The sequence below is a fragment of the Hevea brasiliensis genome, chromosome 2 (assembly GCF_030052815.1).
Source record: "Hevea brasiliensis isolate MT/VB/25A 57/8 chromosome 2, ASM3005281v1, whole genome shotgun sequence".
Classification (NCBI taxonomy): domain Eukaryota; kingdom Viridiplantae; phylum Streptophyta; class Magnoliopsida; order Malpighiales; family Euphorbiaceae; genus Hevea; species Hevea brasiliensis.
In genome coordinates this window covers 84,633,646-84,647,008 of record NC_079494.1, presented here as the reverse complement: position 1 = coordinate 84,647,008, position 13,363 = coordinate 84,633,646, and the positions used below count along the sequence as shown (strand labels likewise).

The 13,363-nt window shown below is 32.4% G+C and overlaps 1 protein-coding gene across 1 annotated transcript; it reads left to right on the top strand.

Annotated features, from left to right (window-relative positions):
• Positions 1-11,554: 11,554 nt before the first annotated feature.
• Positions 11,555-12,238, top strand: LOC131177919 (zinc finger protein ZAT5-like). The gene is made up of 2 exons (XM_058143098.1): positions 11,555-11,788; positions 11,870-12,238. Exons 1-2 carry the CDS (start codon positions 11,555-11,557, stop codon positions 12,236-12,238), a joined length of 603 nt encoding a protein of 200 aa, XP_057999081.1.
• The last annotated feature ends 1,125 nt before the right edge of the window (positions 12,239-13,363 follow it).

Genomic DNA, 13,363 nt, shown 5'->3' with positions numbered 1-13,363 from the left:
ATTCCATGCAAGCTATTATCAAAACATCAAAGTTGTAACACTTGCAACTACAACAAGTCCTCATTCTCATTTTGTAATTTAGAAGACATAAACAAGAGTTCCTAAACTAAGTTTAGGTTCCTTACCAAAGGGGGCACATAATCACTATTCTAGCTCCTTTTTCCAGGAGGCTAGGTTTCCAAATGTCAACCCTTCCGTCAATCCACATAAACCAAAGATTAAGTCCTTTGAACACTTGAACTGCAAACCTTAGTGTACCCTCCCTTTTGTTGACCAAATGGCACCAAAGAGGTTTTTAGATCGAATTGTTTTCCGTGGGTTACTTCAAGAAACAATTCCTTCAATTGCTAGTTCAAGAATAGCAACTTCAAATATCTCTTGAACTAGTTATGGAATAAAGCCATAAAGGTTTTCTAATGGTGGTTGAGAGACTTTGGAGAAGAAGAAGATGGAAGATCTCTAAGTTATCCCTAAAGTTGCATGCGGGTTTTTGTTTATACCTTTAAGGATGTGGAAATCTCTAAATTAGGGAGGAAATATCTAACTTTTAGAGATTTCCAATCCTTAAACCATATGAGCACTTAAGAGTTTGTCCACTTTGGAGACACATGTGACACTTATCCCACAAGTGCATAACTTATCTCCTACTAAGGCTAGTCTCTAGTCAACTCATGTAAGAGACATTAAAACACACTTGTATCTTCTTTCTCCCAAATGCATACCCTATGCAGATGTTGCATATCCTGTGCAACATTTGCACTAGGTAAAAACATACTCCATGCTGATGTCGCATAACCGATGCTACAACTAATGCAACTTTTGGTCAACATGGGATTTATTCCTTTTTACCCAATTCCTTGAATATAGTTTTAAGTCATGCTAGGGACATTTGCAATCTAATTGCAAATCTAAATTCATTAATTTAATTAATTAATCAAACCATTTAATTAATTAATTAAATTAATTAAGCCTTGCTCATTTGGTTTGTATTGTGTGTGACTTCTTAGGTGCATAACCAATTGGTAATGAGAATGATATTAACTCTTTAATACCAATGGAGCTCTTTCCATACCTAAAGTGAAATCCCTTTCCACCCTTGATTCTCATAAATCATAATGGATACCAAGCATAGTGCATCATCACTACTTGATTAGTGATGAATTAAACCATTCCTTTCTTAGAACCTTAATCATATATACCATGCACAATGGTCTCTCCTTTACAAGGTCTCGACTCAAGCTAGGGTCACGGTTCATGTCTAACCCTAATTACTTCAAATCATATGTCCTCATCTTATTTCAAATTCTTGATTATTGTGGCTTTCCCATCATAAACTCTTTTCTGATTAAGTCTACTTCTCCTGGCTAGGCACTTTATGCATCGAAAATGATTTAGATAGAATGAGACTTTATCCCTATTTACTTAGGGTAATGAAATCCATATTGACTAAACACTTATCTCTGTATGCAACTATTCAGTGCCAACACATGCCCATACACCCATACATAGTATAAGTAAGCTAGCAATATCAAACTCAAACCACCTACATCATCTTAAGTCAAGGAATTATATACACTATTATAATCTAGATGACGACATATTGATAAGAGCAAACTCCATGTATGTGTCATCTATTTGCCATTAGTTTGACCAACTTATCATATAAATGTCTACTATGTTTTTCCCAACATCATAATGTCACATCGCATGAGACTCACTATTCCACTTCCATTAGTATCTATACTAATCTATGGAAACAAACAAAGGTGACAATTTAGCCAGAAAAATCATGCCAAATGAGGTACTCTCAACTGTGAACCAACATTCATAGTACTTGTGCCAGATTATTCCATCACTCATATTCTAAACACCTTAAGAATAGAACATCTAACAAGCTACTAAAGGATCTTTTCATATAAAGTTAAACAATTTAATCTAAATAAAAATTATATTGCCATAAAAGGAATGAATATTTATAAGATACAATTACATGTTATGCTCTAGGGCACATTACTAACACTACTGTCACTAGCTTCCGATTTATTAACTGTGGTCTTGACTGCCTTAACATACTCGAAAGGATTATTTCCTTCTTTGTACTTAGGCACATCCAGTTTTAGTTAGTTTTTCATCTTTGCCTTACATTTACCGTTTAACCTAGTCCCTTGAGTATGAACAGTTGGGGCTATCGGTGGCTGCACCTGCTCTCCTATAACTCCCTCCATGGGGTTATAAGTTGCCATGGTGGTTAAAGGGTTTTGAGGGTACTATTGAGGAGGATACATAATGTAAGGGCTAAATGGTGGGAAGTAAAGTATATAGAGCGTGAAGGAAGAATGTTGAGGGTAGCTCATAAACCTAGGATTTCCATAGCTCATAACCTATGTTCCTAGCCTTGTAGAGGTAAGGATACAAACACTTACTCATTACCTTCCTCTTCATATCTATCTTCATCTTCTCTTCCCAAACTAGAAACAACAAGGTCCTCACACTGTTGCTGAAAGCCATGAGAACCCCTCCATGCATCCACAAACATTCTGGATGAACTAGAGGTCTCCTTACTAACCTCAAAAGACCTTTTGGGGCCCCTTGAGGATTCTTCCCTTGCACTTCTACTTCCTCTTCCCCTAACTACATGGTTAGCGAGTAGTACTTTGATACCTTCATTTTAGGGTGGTGTACCGGTCAACGTTGTAAACTGTCTTGAACCTCGCATTTTCTAAAAGTAAGCAAGAAGTTATGATCATGCATAAAGTTCATATGGATTCACAAGAACGCAAAACATGCCATAAAGCATGGCATGAAACATAAGCACATCATATAACATATTGGGACACAACCCAAATGGAGATGTATTTTCCCTAACTGTACTAGTTGACAAACTTTCTTTCTTTCTTTGCTATAACTTTTACAAGTGTCTAGGTCCATTCATCTAACCTAAAGCTTTGACACCAACTTTTTAACGACCCAACTAGGGGCCATTACCAGTGCTAGAGAATGGGTCTGCTTAAGGTTGCTGGAACCTGTATCAAGCCTAAAACTTGATAAACATAACTCATTCCATATAAACCAAAACCTAAGTAACTCATAAATAATTACACTCTAGTATTTATATTAGAACATAAATCATTTTCCTTTAAAATAGTTCAAATTTTGAACCTTTTTATTTCATTCATGAATGCTAAAGTGTAATTCTTTCATACATTCATAAATACTCAATGAGTGTGCTTTAAAAGTTAAGGAGAACATACATACATACATATCTTAAACTTAAGTAAAACATATTACAACTTTTCTAAAACCAAGCACAGTATCTAATCCTTTATCAATTACAAGTCCATTCTAAAACTTAAACATACATAAGAACTTACTAAAACTCTTTCTCCTGATAGATCTTCCAAAAGACAACTTTAGTCCTATAATTCTGCATTTGGGGTTTAAGGGAAAAAGATAAGCTTAAAAAAGCTTAGTGAGTAAACCAACCATTACATTTATCATATTAATCACCTCATACACATGCAATGCATCAATTACATGAGTTTTTCACATCATAAAAAATTCACATAAGATTGACTTGTCACCTATGATTTCCAATAACCAATTTGCCCGGCTCATATCGATGCTCCTCAAGACTTCCTCTTAAATACATAACATAACCAAAGTGCTCGGCTCATGAAGAAGCTCCTTGGGTTTTCCTCTTTTATAATAGGGAGCCAAGGGCTTTTTAGACCCCTCTTGGTCTTACCATCTCATATCATGCATGATCATAACATATAACATATCATATCCATATCATTGGGGAAATTAGCGGGTCATCCATCATCTATCATGCATTAATAATAATTATGCAATGATGTAACATATTCATGTTCTAGAAATATATAACTTAATAAATCATGAAATGATACATGATAATGAACTAGAGTTCAATTAAATAAGCTTCTATTCATTAAGGTTAGTTTTACTCGTCTCTAATAGCCTATCAAGCACCAGACATGAATGATTGCTGTCCTCTAAAACTTGGCTTCTCGAGTCTCTCAAATCCAATCTTATAAAAGTTAGACCTTAATAAGTTATATGAAACTCTAAAACTCTACACATACATCAAACAACTTATTCTAAATCTTTTTTGTAACACCCCAAAGTTCGGTAGTGCGTTCTACTGCTCCGGTGACCAGTGTTATCCGGACAGCTAGGATGCCTAGAACTACACTTTCACATGAGGGAGGAGACATAAAATAATGAAATACAAGAAAAGAAAATACAAGAAAAACAAAGGAAAAATAATAGCAAAGAAATGTGATCAAGTTAAGCGAGCCGGGAAACCTAGCGATGGGTGACTGCACCGGGAAGTCACGGCGTGGACCGTTGGCTAGCTCGGCTGCGGGAACCACGGAAAACATTTTTAGGACTTAAATAGAACCTTGTTGAAGAATAAATCTCATTATAAAGATCAAAGAAAAATTAAATAATTAGTACAAAGAAAAGTGAGAAATCGAAAAACAGACAAAACCCGGTATTACCGAAAAATCGGGAACGTAACCCGAACAGGGGCATTATGGTCATTTGACACCTCGAATTGTCTTTTGACCTAAATTTCCATTAAAAATAAATAATATTACACTTAGAAAATGAAATGAAAAATTAGTTTAGTGGTACCTAATACAAATAGCTAAAATCATGGGTTAATGTGGAATAAATGCACATTTGGCTTATTATATGATATAATTTTTTTCAGTGGACCACTAAGAACATTAAATGGATTAAAAATACTCATAAGTGGGCAGATTTCTCCCACTCAAACCTCATCTTCCTCACTTAGCTCAACCATGCCGTGAATGAAGATGAAAGAATCCACCATTGACGTTTTGCATGAGCTCACTTAACCTCCCCATTTTCAACTCCAATCCTTTAAGTTCCTTCATAAAAAATGGTCTACACATCACAAGGAAGATATTGATACCAAATTTGAGAAGTTTGGTGAAGGTTTAGCAAGTTACAAATAAAGGTAAGTTTACATTTTTGAGAATTTCCTTGTTAAACTTTATGTTTATGTTATGGGTGTTAGTTTTGTGAAGGAAATTTTGAAGTTTAAATAGTTATTGAGATAGCCATTTTTGGACAGCCATGGGGTCACACATTTGATGATTTATTATGCATATAATTGATGAGAAATAATGTTGATCATGGTAAATTAATATCCTAATGAATTATTTCACATATATATGGTGATTTTGGCACTTGGATGAGAATTGATGGATTGTAGGGCAATGTGGTGTTGAAGGACAATTTCGGCAGCTTGGGAACCCTTGCATAATTGTATGTATTGATGGAAGTATAGGCAGAATATTGACCTAGAAGGATTGATGGATATGTATGTAGATTGATATTGTAAAGTGTATGTAAGATTTGTAATGGTTAGGTGTGTATGTAATGGTATTTAGAACTTGTAAATGTGAATTATATTTGGTGTGTTGAGGGTAATTGTAATCTGCCCAAAGTAATGTTAATGTAAAGTAGAAAATGCTTTTGGTAAGGTACCAAAACAGATTGGTAGGGAAGTGAACCAAATTGCAAGGTATATGTGTGTTTGAATTAGGGTTTGAAAGACATATAGAGGACAGTGTGCAAATAGACCTATAACTTTAAATGTGTGTAACCTCAATTGGTATGAGACCAATTGGAGGTGGAACTAGGCACAAAATGTGCCAACTTTCATTGAGAAAACATACCAAAATTCTGCTTGCAAGGTGACCTAAGAAAATGACCAATTCGGATTAGGTGCAATTAGGACCTGAAAAATGACCAATTGGGCAGCAGTGAGTGTTTAGGCCATAACTCACTCAAACCTGGTCCAATTGATCTGAAATTTTAACCATGAATAGTTAAGACCCATACCTACAAGTCTTATGAAGACACCAAAGCCCAGAAATGACCATAGGCAAGTCAAACAACTTGCACAAGTTCGGGTCCAAAAACTGGCCGAACCAAAGTTGACCAAATTGACCTAAAATTGACCTAATTTGATGCCATTTGACCAGCAATAGTATAATGACCACAACTTGGTCTACTTAACTCAGATTGACCTGAAATTTTGCTCCGCGTGCAATAAGACATAGATCTACAAGTTTGTAGTTTTGACCGAAACCCGAAAACCGAGGGAACTAGGTCGTCCGGCTAGGTCAAACTAGTATCCCGAAATCCAGCAATTTGCAATAAAATGCAAGAAAACGCAATATACATAGAATTGAGTTTGGTAACACGTACCAAACCTAAAACCCTATCGAATGTGACATATTAATGACACTAAAACCTAATTTACCTAAAACGCATCGAGGGTTGGTATATTAGGTGATTAAGCAAATAAAGGTATTCAGTGAATTGTTTATCGAACATTATGGTTAGAGGCAAATTAATTTAGCACTGAAACACTTCAAATTGTGTTTCCCAGTTAACAAGGACTCAGCAAAAGGGAAAGAAATACTGAGTCAAGACCAGGAGACAAATATCAGAGGTTTGTGCACAACAACTGTTTCTTTTGAATTATTTTCAATTGAAATAAATATTGACTATTTGTATATTATTGTTTTAAATTGTGGAAATGTGTTTGATGGACACTTATTGATTGAAAAACATTGTGAATGGTTTTAAACTGTGAAAAATTGTTTGAATGATATTGATGGATACTTATTGATTGAAAAGCACTGTAAATGGTTTTTGTGGAAATTGAAGTGAATTATGAATTGTGTTGCCATTTTGTGAATGAAATTATAACTTTGGAAATTTATTGGATTCTTACAGATCATTTGAATAAAATGTTTGGAATTGTTTTGACTCGCAATTAGCATGACACTGATACTATGTTCCTCCTCCATTAATGGGGTGAGTGTGATTATTCTGCCCTCTTTGACTTATCAGTCTGGGGTGAGTATGATTATGTTCCTCCCTCTTGACTTCCCAGTCTGAGGTGAGTGTGGATGAGTACTCATTATTCAGCTAGCTTCCTCCCTCATTGATTTCGATTATTGGGGTGAGTATGTCTTGTCGTGGTATACAACACGGCATATATGGAAAAATTTGTGTCATGACCTAAATTGTGTTATTGATTGGCAACATTGTATTATTCAGTTATTTGATCGAATTGTGTTATTGATTTGCAAAACGATATTATTCAGTTATTTGATCGAATTGTGTTATTGATTTACAAAACGATATTATTCAGTTATTTGATCGAATTGTGTTATTGATTTACAAAACGATATTATTCAGTTATTTGATCGAATTGTGTTATTGATTTACAAAACGATATTATTCAGTTATTTGATCGAATTGTATTATTGATTTACAAAATGATATTATTCAGTTATTTGATCGAATTGTGTTATTAATTTACAAAACGATATTATTCAATTATTTGATCAAATTGTGTTATTGAATTGCAAAACGATATTATTCAGTTATTTGATCAAATTGTGATATTGATCGGCAACACTGTGTTATTCAGTAATTTGATCAAATTGTGTATGAATTGGCAATACGGTATTCTTAAACTATTTGACTAAATTGTGTTATTATGAATTTTGATAAGTTGTGAATTGGAGTTTAAATTCCTTATGACATCCATTGTCTTGAATTTAACTATGGTTTTACGTATCCACTGTTTATATGGTTTATGAGTTGTGATTTAAAGTTGTATTTGGTTAATGTTGTGCACCACTGAGACATTGTTTCAGCGATAGCTTTTTATTGTCATGAGTAGCAGACAGATAGAGCGGCAGACTAGGTGCTAGTACGCCAATGAGAGATTTTTGGGTATAGTGAGTATACCGCATTTTGTATTTTGTAATGTAATGTATATTCACTGTATGTATATTTTGTTTTTGGTTTTGAGCAGTTGCAAATTCAAATTGTACCTTGAAGTTGTAAATTAATTATGAGCTATTTGACTTGTAAAAACTGTATTATATTTCCTTATCTCAGACTTTGAAAAATTTCTATGGAATTGAGTTGATAAATTGTTGTGTTGAGAAATGTATTGGAGTTGAGATTTGGAAAATTATTGAAGTGTCTTTTCACAGGTTTTCTGAAGAACTGTTTTATCCAAAATACAGATGGCACTCTGCCAAAATTTTTACAGAAATTCCAAATAAATCAAATGAGTTAATTGTTTCACTTCAGTTCACAAAAGTTTTTAACACCTATAAATAGTGCTCACCACTGTAAAAGAAGTAAGAAAAGTTTTTAAAATCCCTTGTAGTGTACTTAATGGGTTACCAGTAGACGAAGTTGGTAATTCATTAGGTATACTACGGGATCATGTTATGCCTTACAGAGGGGTAGGGTGTGACATTTTTAGGTCATAAAAATAAGTTTTTGAGTCTTAGAACAAAAAGGGAAATATAGCTTGCAAAACAAACATTGGCTTTTGAAGTAAGGAACTTCAGCTCCCAAAGTCCTAAGCCTTAAATGCCCTTTTTGGGTAGTAAAGGCTATGGCTGCTGAAGTCCCAAGCTTATCTACTCCGGCTGCCAAAATTAAGAACTTTGTCTATCGAAGTCCTGAATTGTAAAAACTCTGGAGAAGCTTCAGCTGCTCTAACTACTAAAACTATAATTTTCGACAGCTGAACCTAAGAATTTCCAGAATTTCCAGTTCAAATTCTATAAAAACCCAAGTTGCCAAAACCTTTAAAAATTACATTCTTTTGCTCTCAAAACCTTATTTAACCCAATAAGCACACATCAAAACATGTAAACACTTAAAAATTCTCAAGGATGCTACATGCATCCATCATCCATTAAGAATCAAGATTTTCAACTCTCTGATCAAGAAAAATATCAAAAGAAAAAACACATCAACATAGCTCATTCTAATTTTAAGCAACTTACAGCCTAATACCTTATGCGTAACAAGTATTCTAAACTTACTAAGAACCCCAAAAAAGAACATGCAGTGGAAAATTCATAACACACTTAACATGCAAAACTCTTAAAACATTCAAAAAGGTTTACATCCAACTCTTTTCTTACATGCAATCCAACTACTAGAACTCACTCAAGTATACATACCTAAAATCATTTTGATCATTTAAAAGAAATTGAAAACGTGAGAAATACCTTCCTTTCATTAGAGGAGATGGTAGAGAAAGCTTGCAATTAGCTCTTGAACTTTGAGTTTCCCAATAAAATCCAAGCATAAGATCTCCAAGATAACTCAAATCCAATCCTTTGCATGCAATAGTTGCAAAAAAAGAGAAAAATTTTCTTTCATTGAAATTATGAATCATGATGGGTTATTTATACACCTGCTGTTGAGGGGACTTTTGGCTGTCGAAAGCCTAGCTTTGGGCTACCATAGTCTATTTTGTCTGAAAGGACATCTCAGCTAAAAAAGGGTACTTCAGCTACTAGAAGTCCAACTTTTGGCTATCAAAGTTCATTCTATCCAAAAATACACTTAAACCATTTACTTGGCAAAAATAAACAACACATAATCATTCATATATACATCTTTAACACATCAGTGCACTCATACAAAATTTACCACAATTTCCTTTGTCCATGAAAAACTAAGTTTCTTAAGAATTCCCATCAACGATAGGAATTCCAACATTAGAAAATGGTAGGTGTTACAATAATCAAGTCACTACATAAGAATGATGATAAGACTCAAGTACACAACACTCTTCAAAAGAGATAAATGTAAGGGAAATAAGCATAAAGCTTCAATTCCATTAATCTCAAAACTTGTCTATTTACACAATTAAAGAATGGTTTATTTATAGCCAAACTTACATAACTTAAATAAGAAGTAAAAGGAAATCCTATTATAATAAGTAAAGTAAAACAAATAAGCATAATAAAAAAAAAATCCTTGGTGTATAAGGAATAGGCTGGATGAATTGGAACGAGAGAGAGAGAGAGAGAGAGAGAGAGAATATTAAAAAGTCAAAATCCACAAAAAGTGATTCTTTAAATCAGATTTGATTCTTCCTATCTTTCTTTTAAAAAAGTGCTTATTTGAATAGTCAAAACCTCCCATGCAACCAATCTATATCCCACTTCGGTCTTGAATTCTTCTTGGACTTGTCTTAACAATTCCGACCCATTAACTCCCAAGTCCATGTACATGATTTTAATTAAATTAAACCCATATGTGCAATTAGACTTCCTAACATAAATTGGATTGAACTAGGTCAATCTTGAATTATTCTTAGTAGCCCATAAATGCCCCACAAGACTCTCGTTGATGCGTTTATACTTGCTTCTTTTAAGATAGCACATTAAACCCAACACATGTTACTCAAGATGGATTTAATTAGGCTTAGTTTTCATATGCCCAAATAAGTTTATTTCTTTCACACCCCTAATGCATATTCAAGATCCCATGCAAATATTCAACATGAGTAGAGAACCAAATTGAGAAAGTTAAACATTTGCCATGCTTAGGCACATCAAATGAACATAATACTATGAGTTAATTTGTAGACAAAATTAGTCTATCATTTTGAATTTTAAACATCTTTATTGATTTAAATTTTTAATAACTTATTATTATATCACATTTTTATTTTATTACATTTAAAATAATATTGATATTTCAATTAATTATAACATATAATTTTTTTTTAAAATATAATAATTTTAAATTAAAAAATATTTTATTTATAAAATTAAATAAACTAACATTAAAATTATTTCAATATGGATATTTAACATTTATATTCAAATTATATATAAAATAATTGTGTTATGAATTATTTGATGTATGTACAATACATATGCTTCAAATACTAGTTATTTTCAAAATATTTTATGCAAAAAATTCAAAATATTAAAAATTCAAGGGGAAAAAATAGATTAAATATTAAGTATATGCATTAAACTCCTTTCTTCATTGAATTTACAGATGGATTGTATGACAACTAAGAAATTATAATAAGTTTCTTAAAAGAACTTGCGCATTTTGATTTTTAATATAAGAAAAGAAAGAAAAAAAAAAACAAATAAGGAAAATATGAAGAAATGGAAGGAAATGATAATATCCACCGTGGATAGTAGAGAGAGAAATGCTAGATAGGATTCTTAGAGTTTCTTGAATTGAGAGAAAATGATGATTCAACCAGCCTGGATTGGTAAATAAATTGAAATTAATATGATGTGATCACTAGTATGCCGCTTAATTAAGAAGAAAATTTCTTTGAATTTAATTCATTGTGAATTTAATTCATTGTGAATTTAAAATATAAATATTTGGATCTATTTACTCATATGAGTTTTATTATACATCTTATATTTTGAATCCATAATAACTCAATCTAGATAAAAATTTCTTATTAATTAAATGAATTTTCTCTCAATCTTATAGGGATAGGATTTAGAGGTCCCACCACCGAGAATGGTACTTTCTATAACCTTACTTATTACCTAAGCATTTGTGTATGTGTAAATATATCTATATATACACACACACACACACCCAATGCTAAACCTCATCCATTTTCACAGGAGACAATTCTAGCAACAAGAAGCTCATAGTGGTGAACAAAGATTGCATGGATAACTCTTCAGTTTCCACCGAAACTTATTATAATAGCGACAAGATTATCGATTCCACTGCGGATTCTATACCACACTCTCAGCATCCAGCACTCAAGGACAAAAGTTCTTCTCCTCCTTCTCTGTCTCATGCTAATCTGGAGATTCCTCAAACAATTCATAGCCTTTTTGATGATGGAACTACCAAAGGAAAGATTTTACAAGAGACCACAAGGGGAAAGGAAAAAAAGGTATGCAACTCTTATTTTGTCTCTGCACTTTATGTTATAGATAGTGATAAAAAGAGATGAATTAATACGGGAGTGATGTAGATGCCCATGAAGAAGAAGAAAAAGTTCAAAAAACTATCAGAATTGGTTGATTTGAAGAATTCTTATGCTTGCAATGAGGCGTTCAATAACTTCCAGGCACTTGGAGCCCACATCGCAACCCACAATAGGAATAAGAAGATGGAGAAAGTGCCATTTGATAAATTAGGGACTAAAGAAGGTGGTGCTGGAGACAGGGAAGAAAAGGGCTCAAGTTCAGTAGGACCAATAGTCAATAGAGAAAAGAAATATAAGTGTAATTTGTGCTCAAGAAGGTTTTTGACAGGGCAAGCACTTGGAGGTCATAAAAACTATCACCGGAAGGTTGCCCGTGTTGAAGCTCGGCAAGCTCCAGGAAGCGACATCCTCTGAATAAATTTTAATTTTTAATTGCCCTTCCAGATGAGATGTTATGTTTTTGTTAATAAAGGGATTGAATTTTTAATACAGTTCTTATCGCTTAATTGCTGCTTATTGGTACAATTTCAAAGATTTGCCAAGTTCATTATGCAATGATTGAATTAAGCACATTTAAGGTAATAATTAATTAGTATTATATGTTAATATTTCAATTAATTATAAAATATAAATTTTTATAAAAAAATAATAACTTTAAATTTATACATATTTTATTTATAAAATTAAATAAACTAACATTAAAATTATTTCAATATGGATATTTAACATTTATATGTAAATTATAAATAAAATAATTGTGTTATGAATTATTTGATGTATGTACAATACATGTGCTTCAAATACTAGTTTTTTTCAAAATATTCTGCTAAAAAAAATTCAAAATATTAAAAATTCAAGGGGAAAATATAAATTAAAGATTAAGTATATGCATTAAACTCCTTTTTTCATTGAATTGAAAGATGGATTGTATGACAATTAAGAAATTATAATAAGTTTCTTGAAAGAACTTGGGCATTTTGATATTTAATATAAGAAAATAAACAAAAAAAAAATAAAAAAGGAAAATACAAAGAAATGGAAGGAAATGAGAATATCCACCGTGGACAGTAAAGAGAGAAATGCTAGATATGATTATTAGAGTTTCTTGAATTGAGAGAAAATGATGATTCAAGCAGCATGGATTGGTTAAAAAATTGAAATTAATAAATTGAAATCATTGGCATGCTGCTTAGTTAAGAAGAAAATTTATTTGAATTTGATTCATAATGAATTTAAAATATAAATATTTGGATCTATTTATTCATGTGAGTTTTATTATGCATCTTGTATTTTGAATCCATAATGACTTGAATCTAAATAAAAATTTCTTATTAATTAAACAAGTTTTCTCTCAATCTTATAGATAAGATTTAAACGTCCCACTGCCAAGAATTGTGACACCCCTTACCCCTCTACAGTATAGCCAAGCAAGACATGTCACACTCAGTGTCGGAGCACCCTATCTTATCTTACTTTATTCTTTTAATAATTTTTTCTCATTATATTTTAATATTAATTATTTTTCTAAGGAGAAACCAG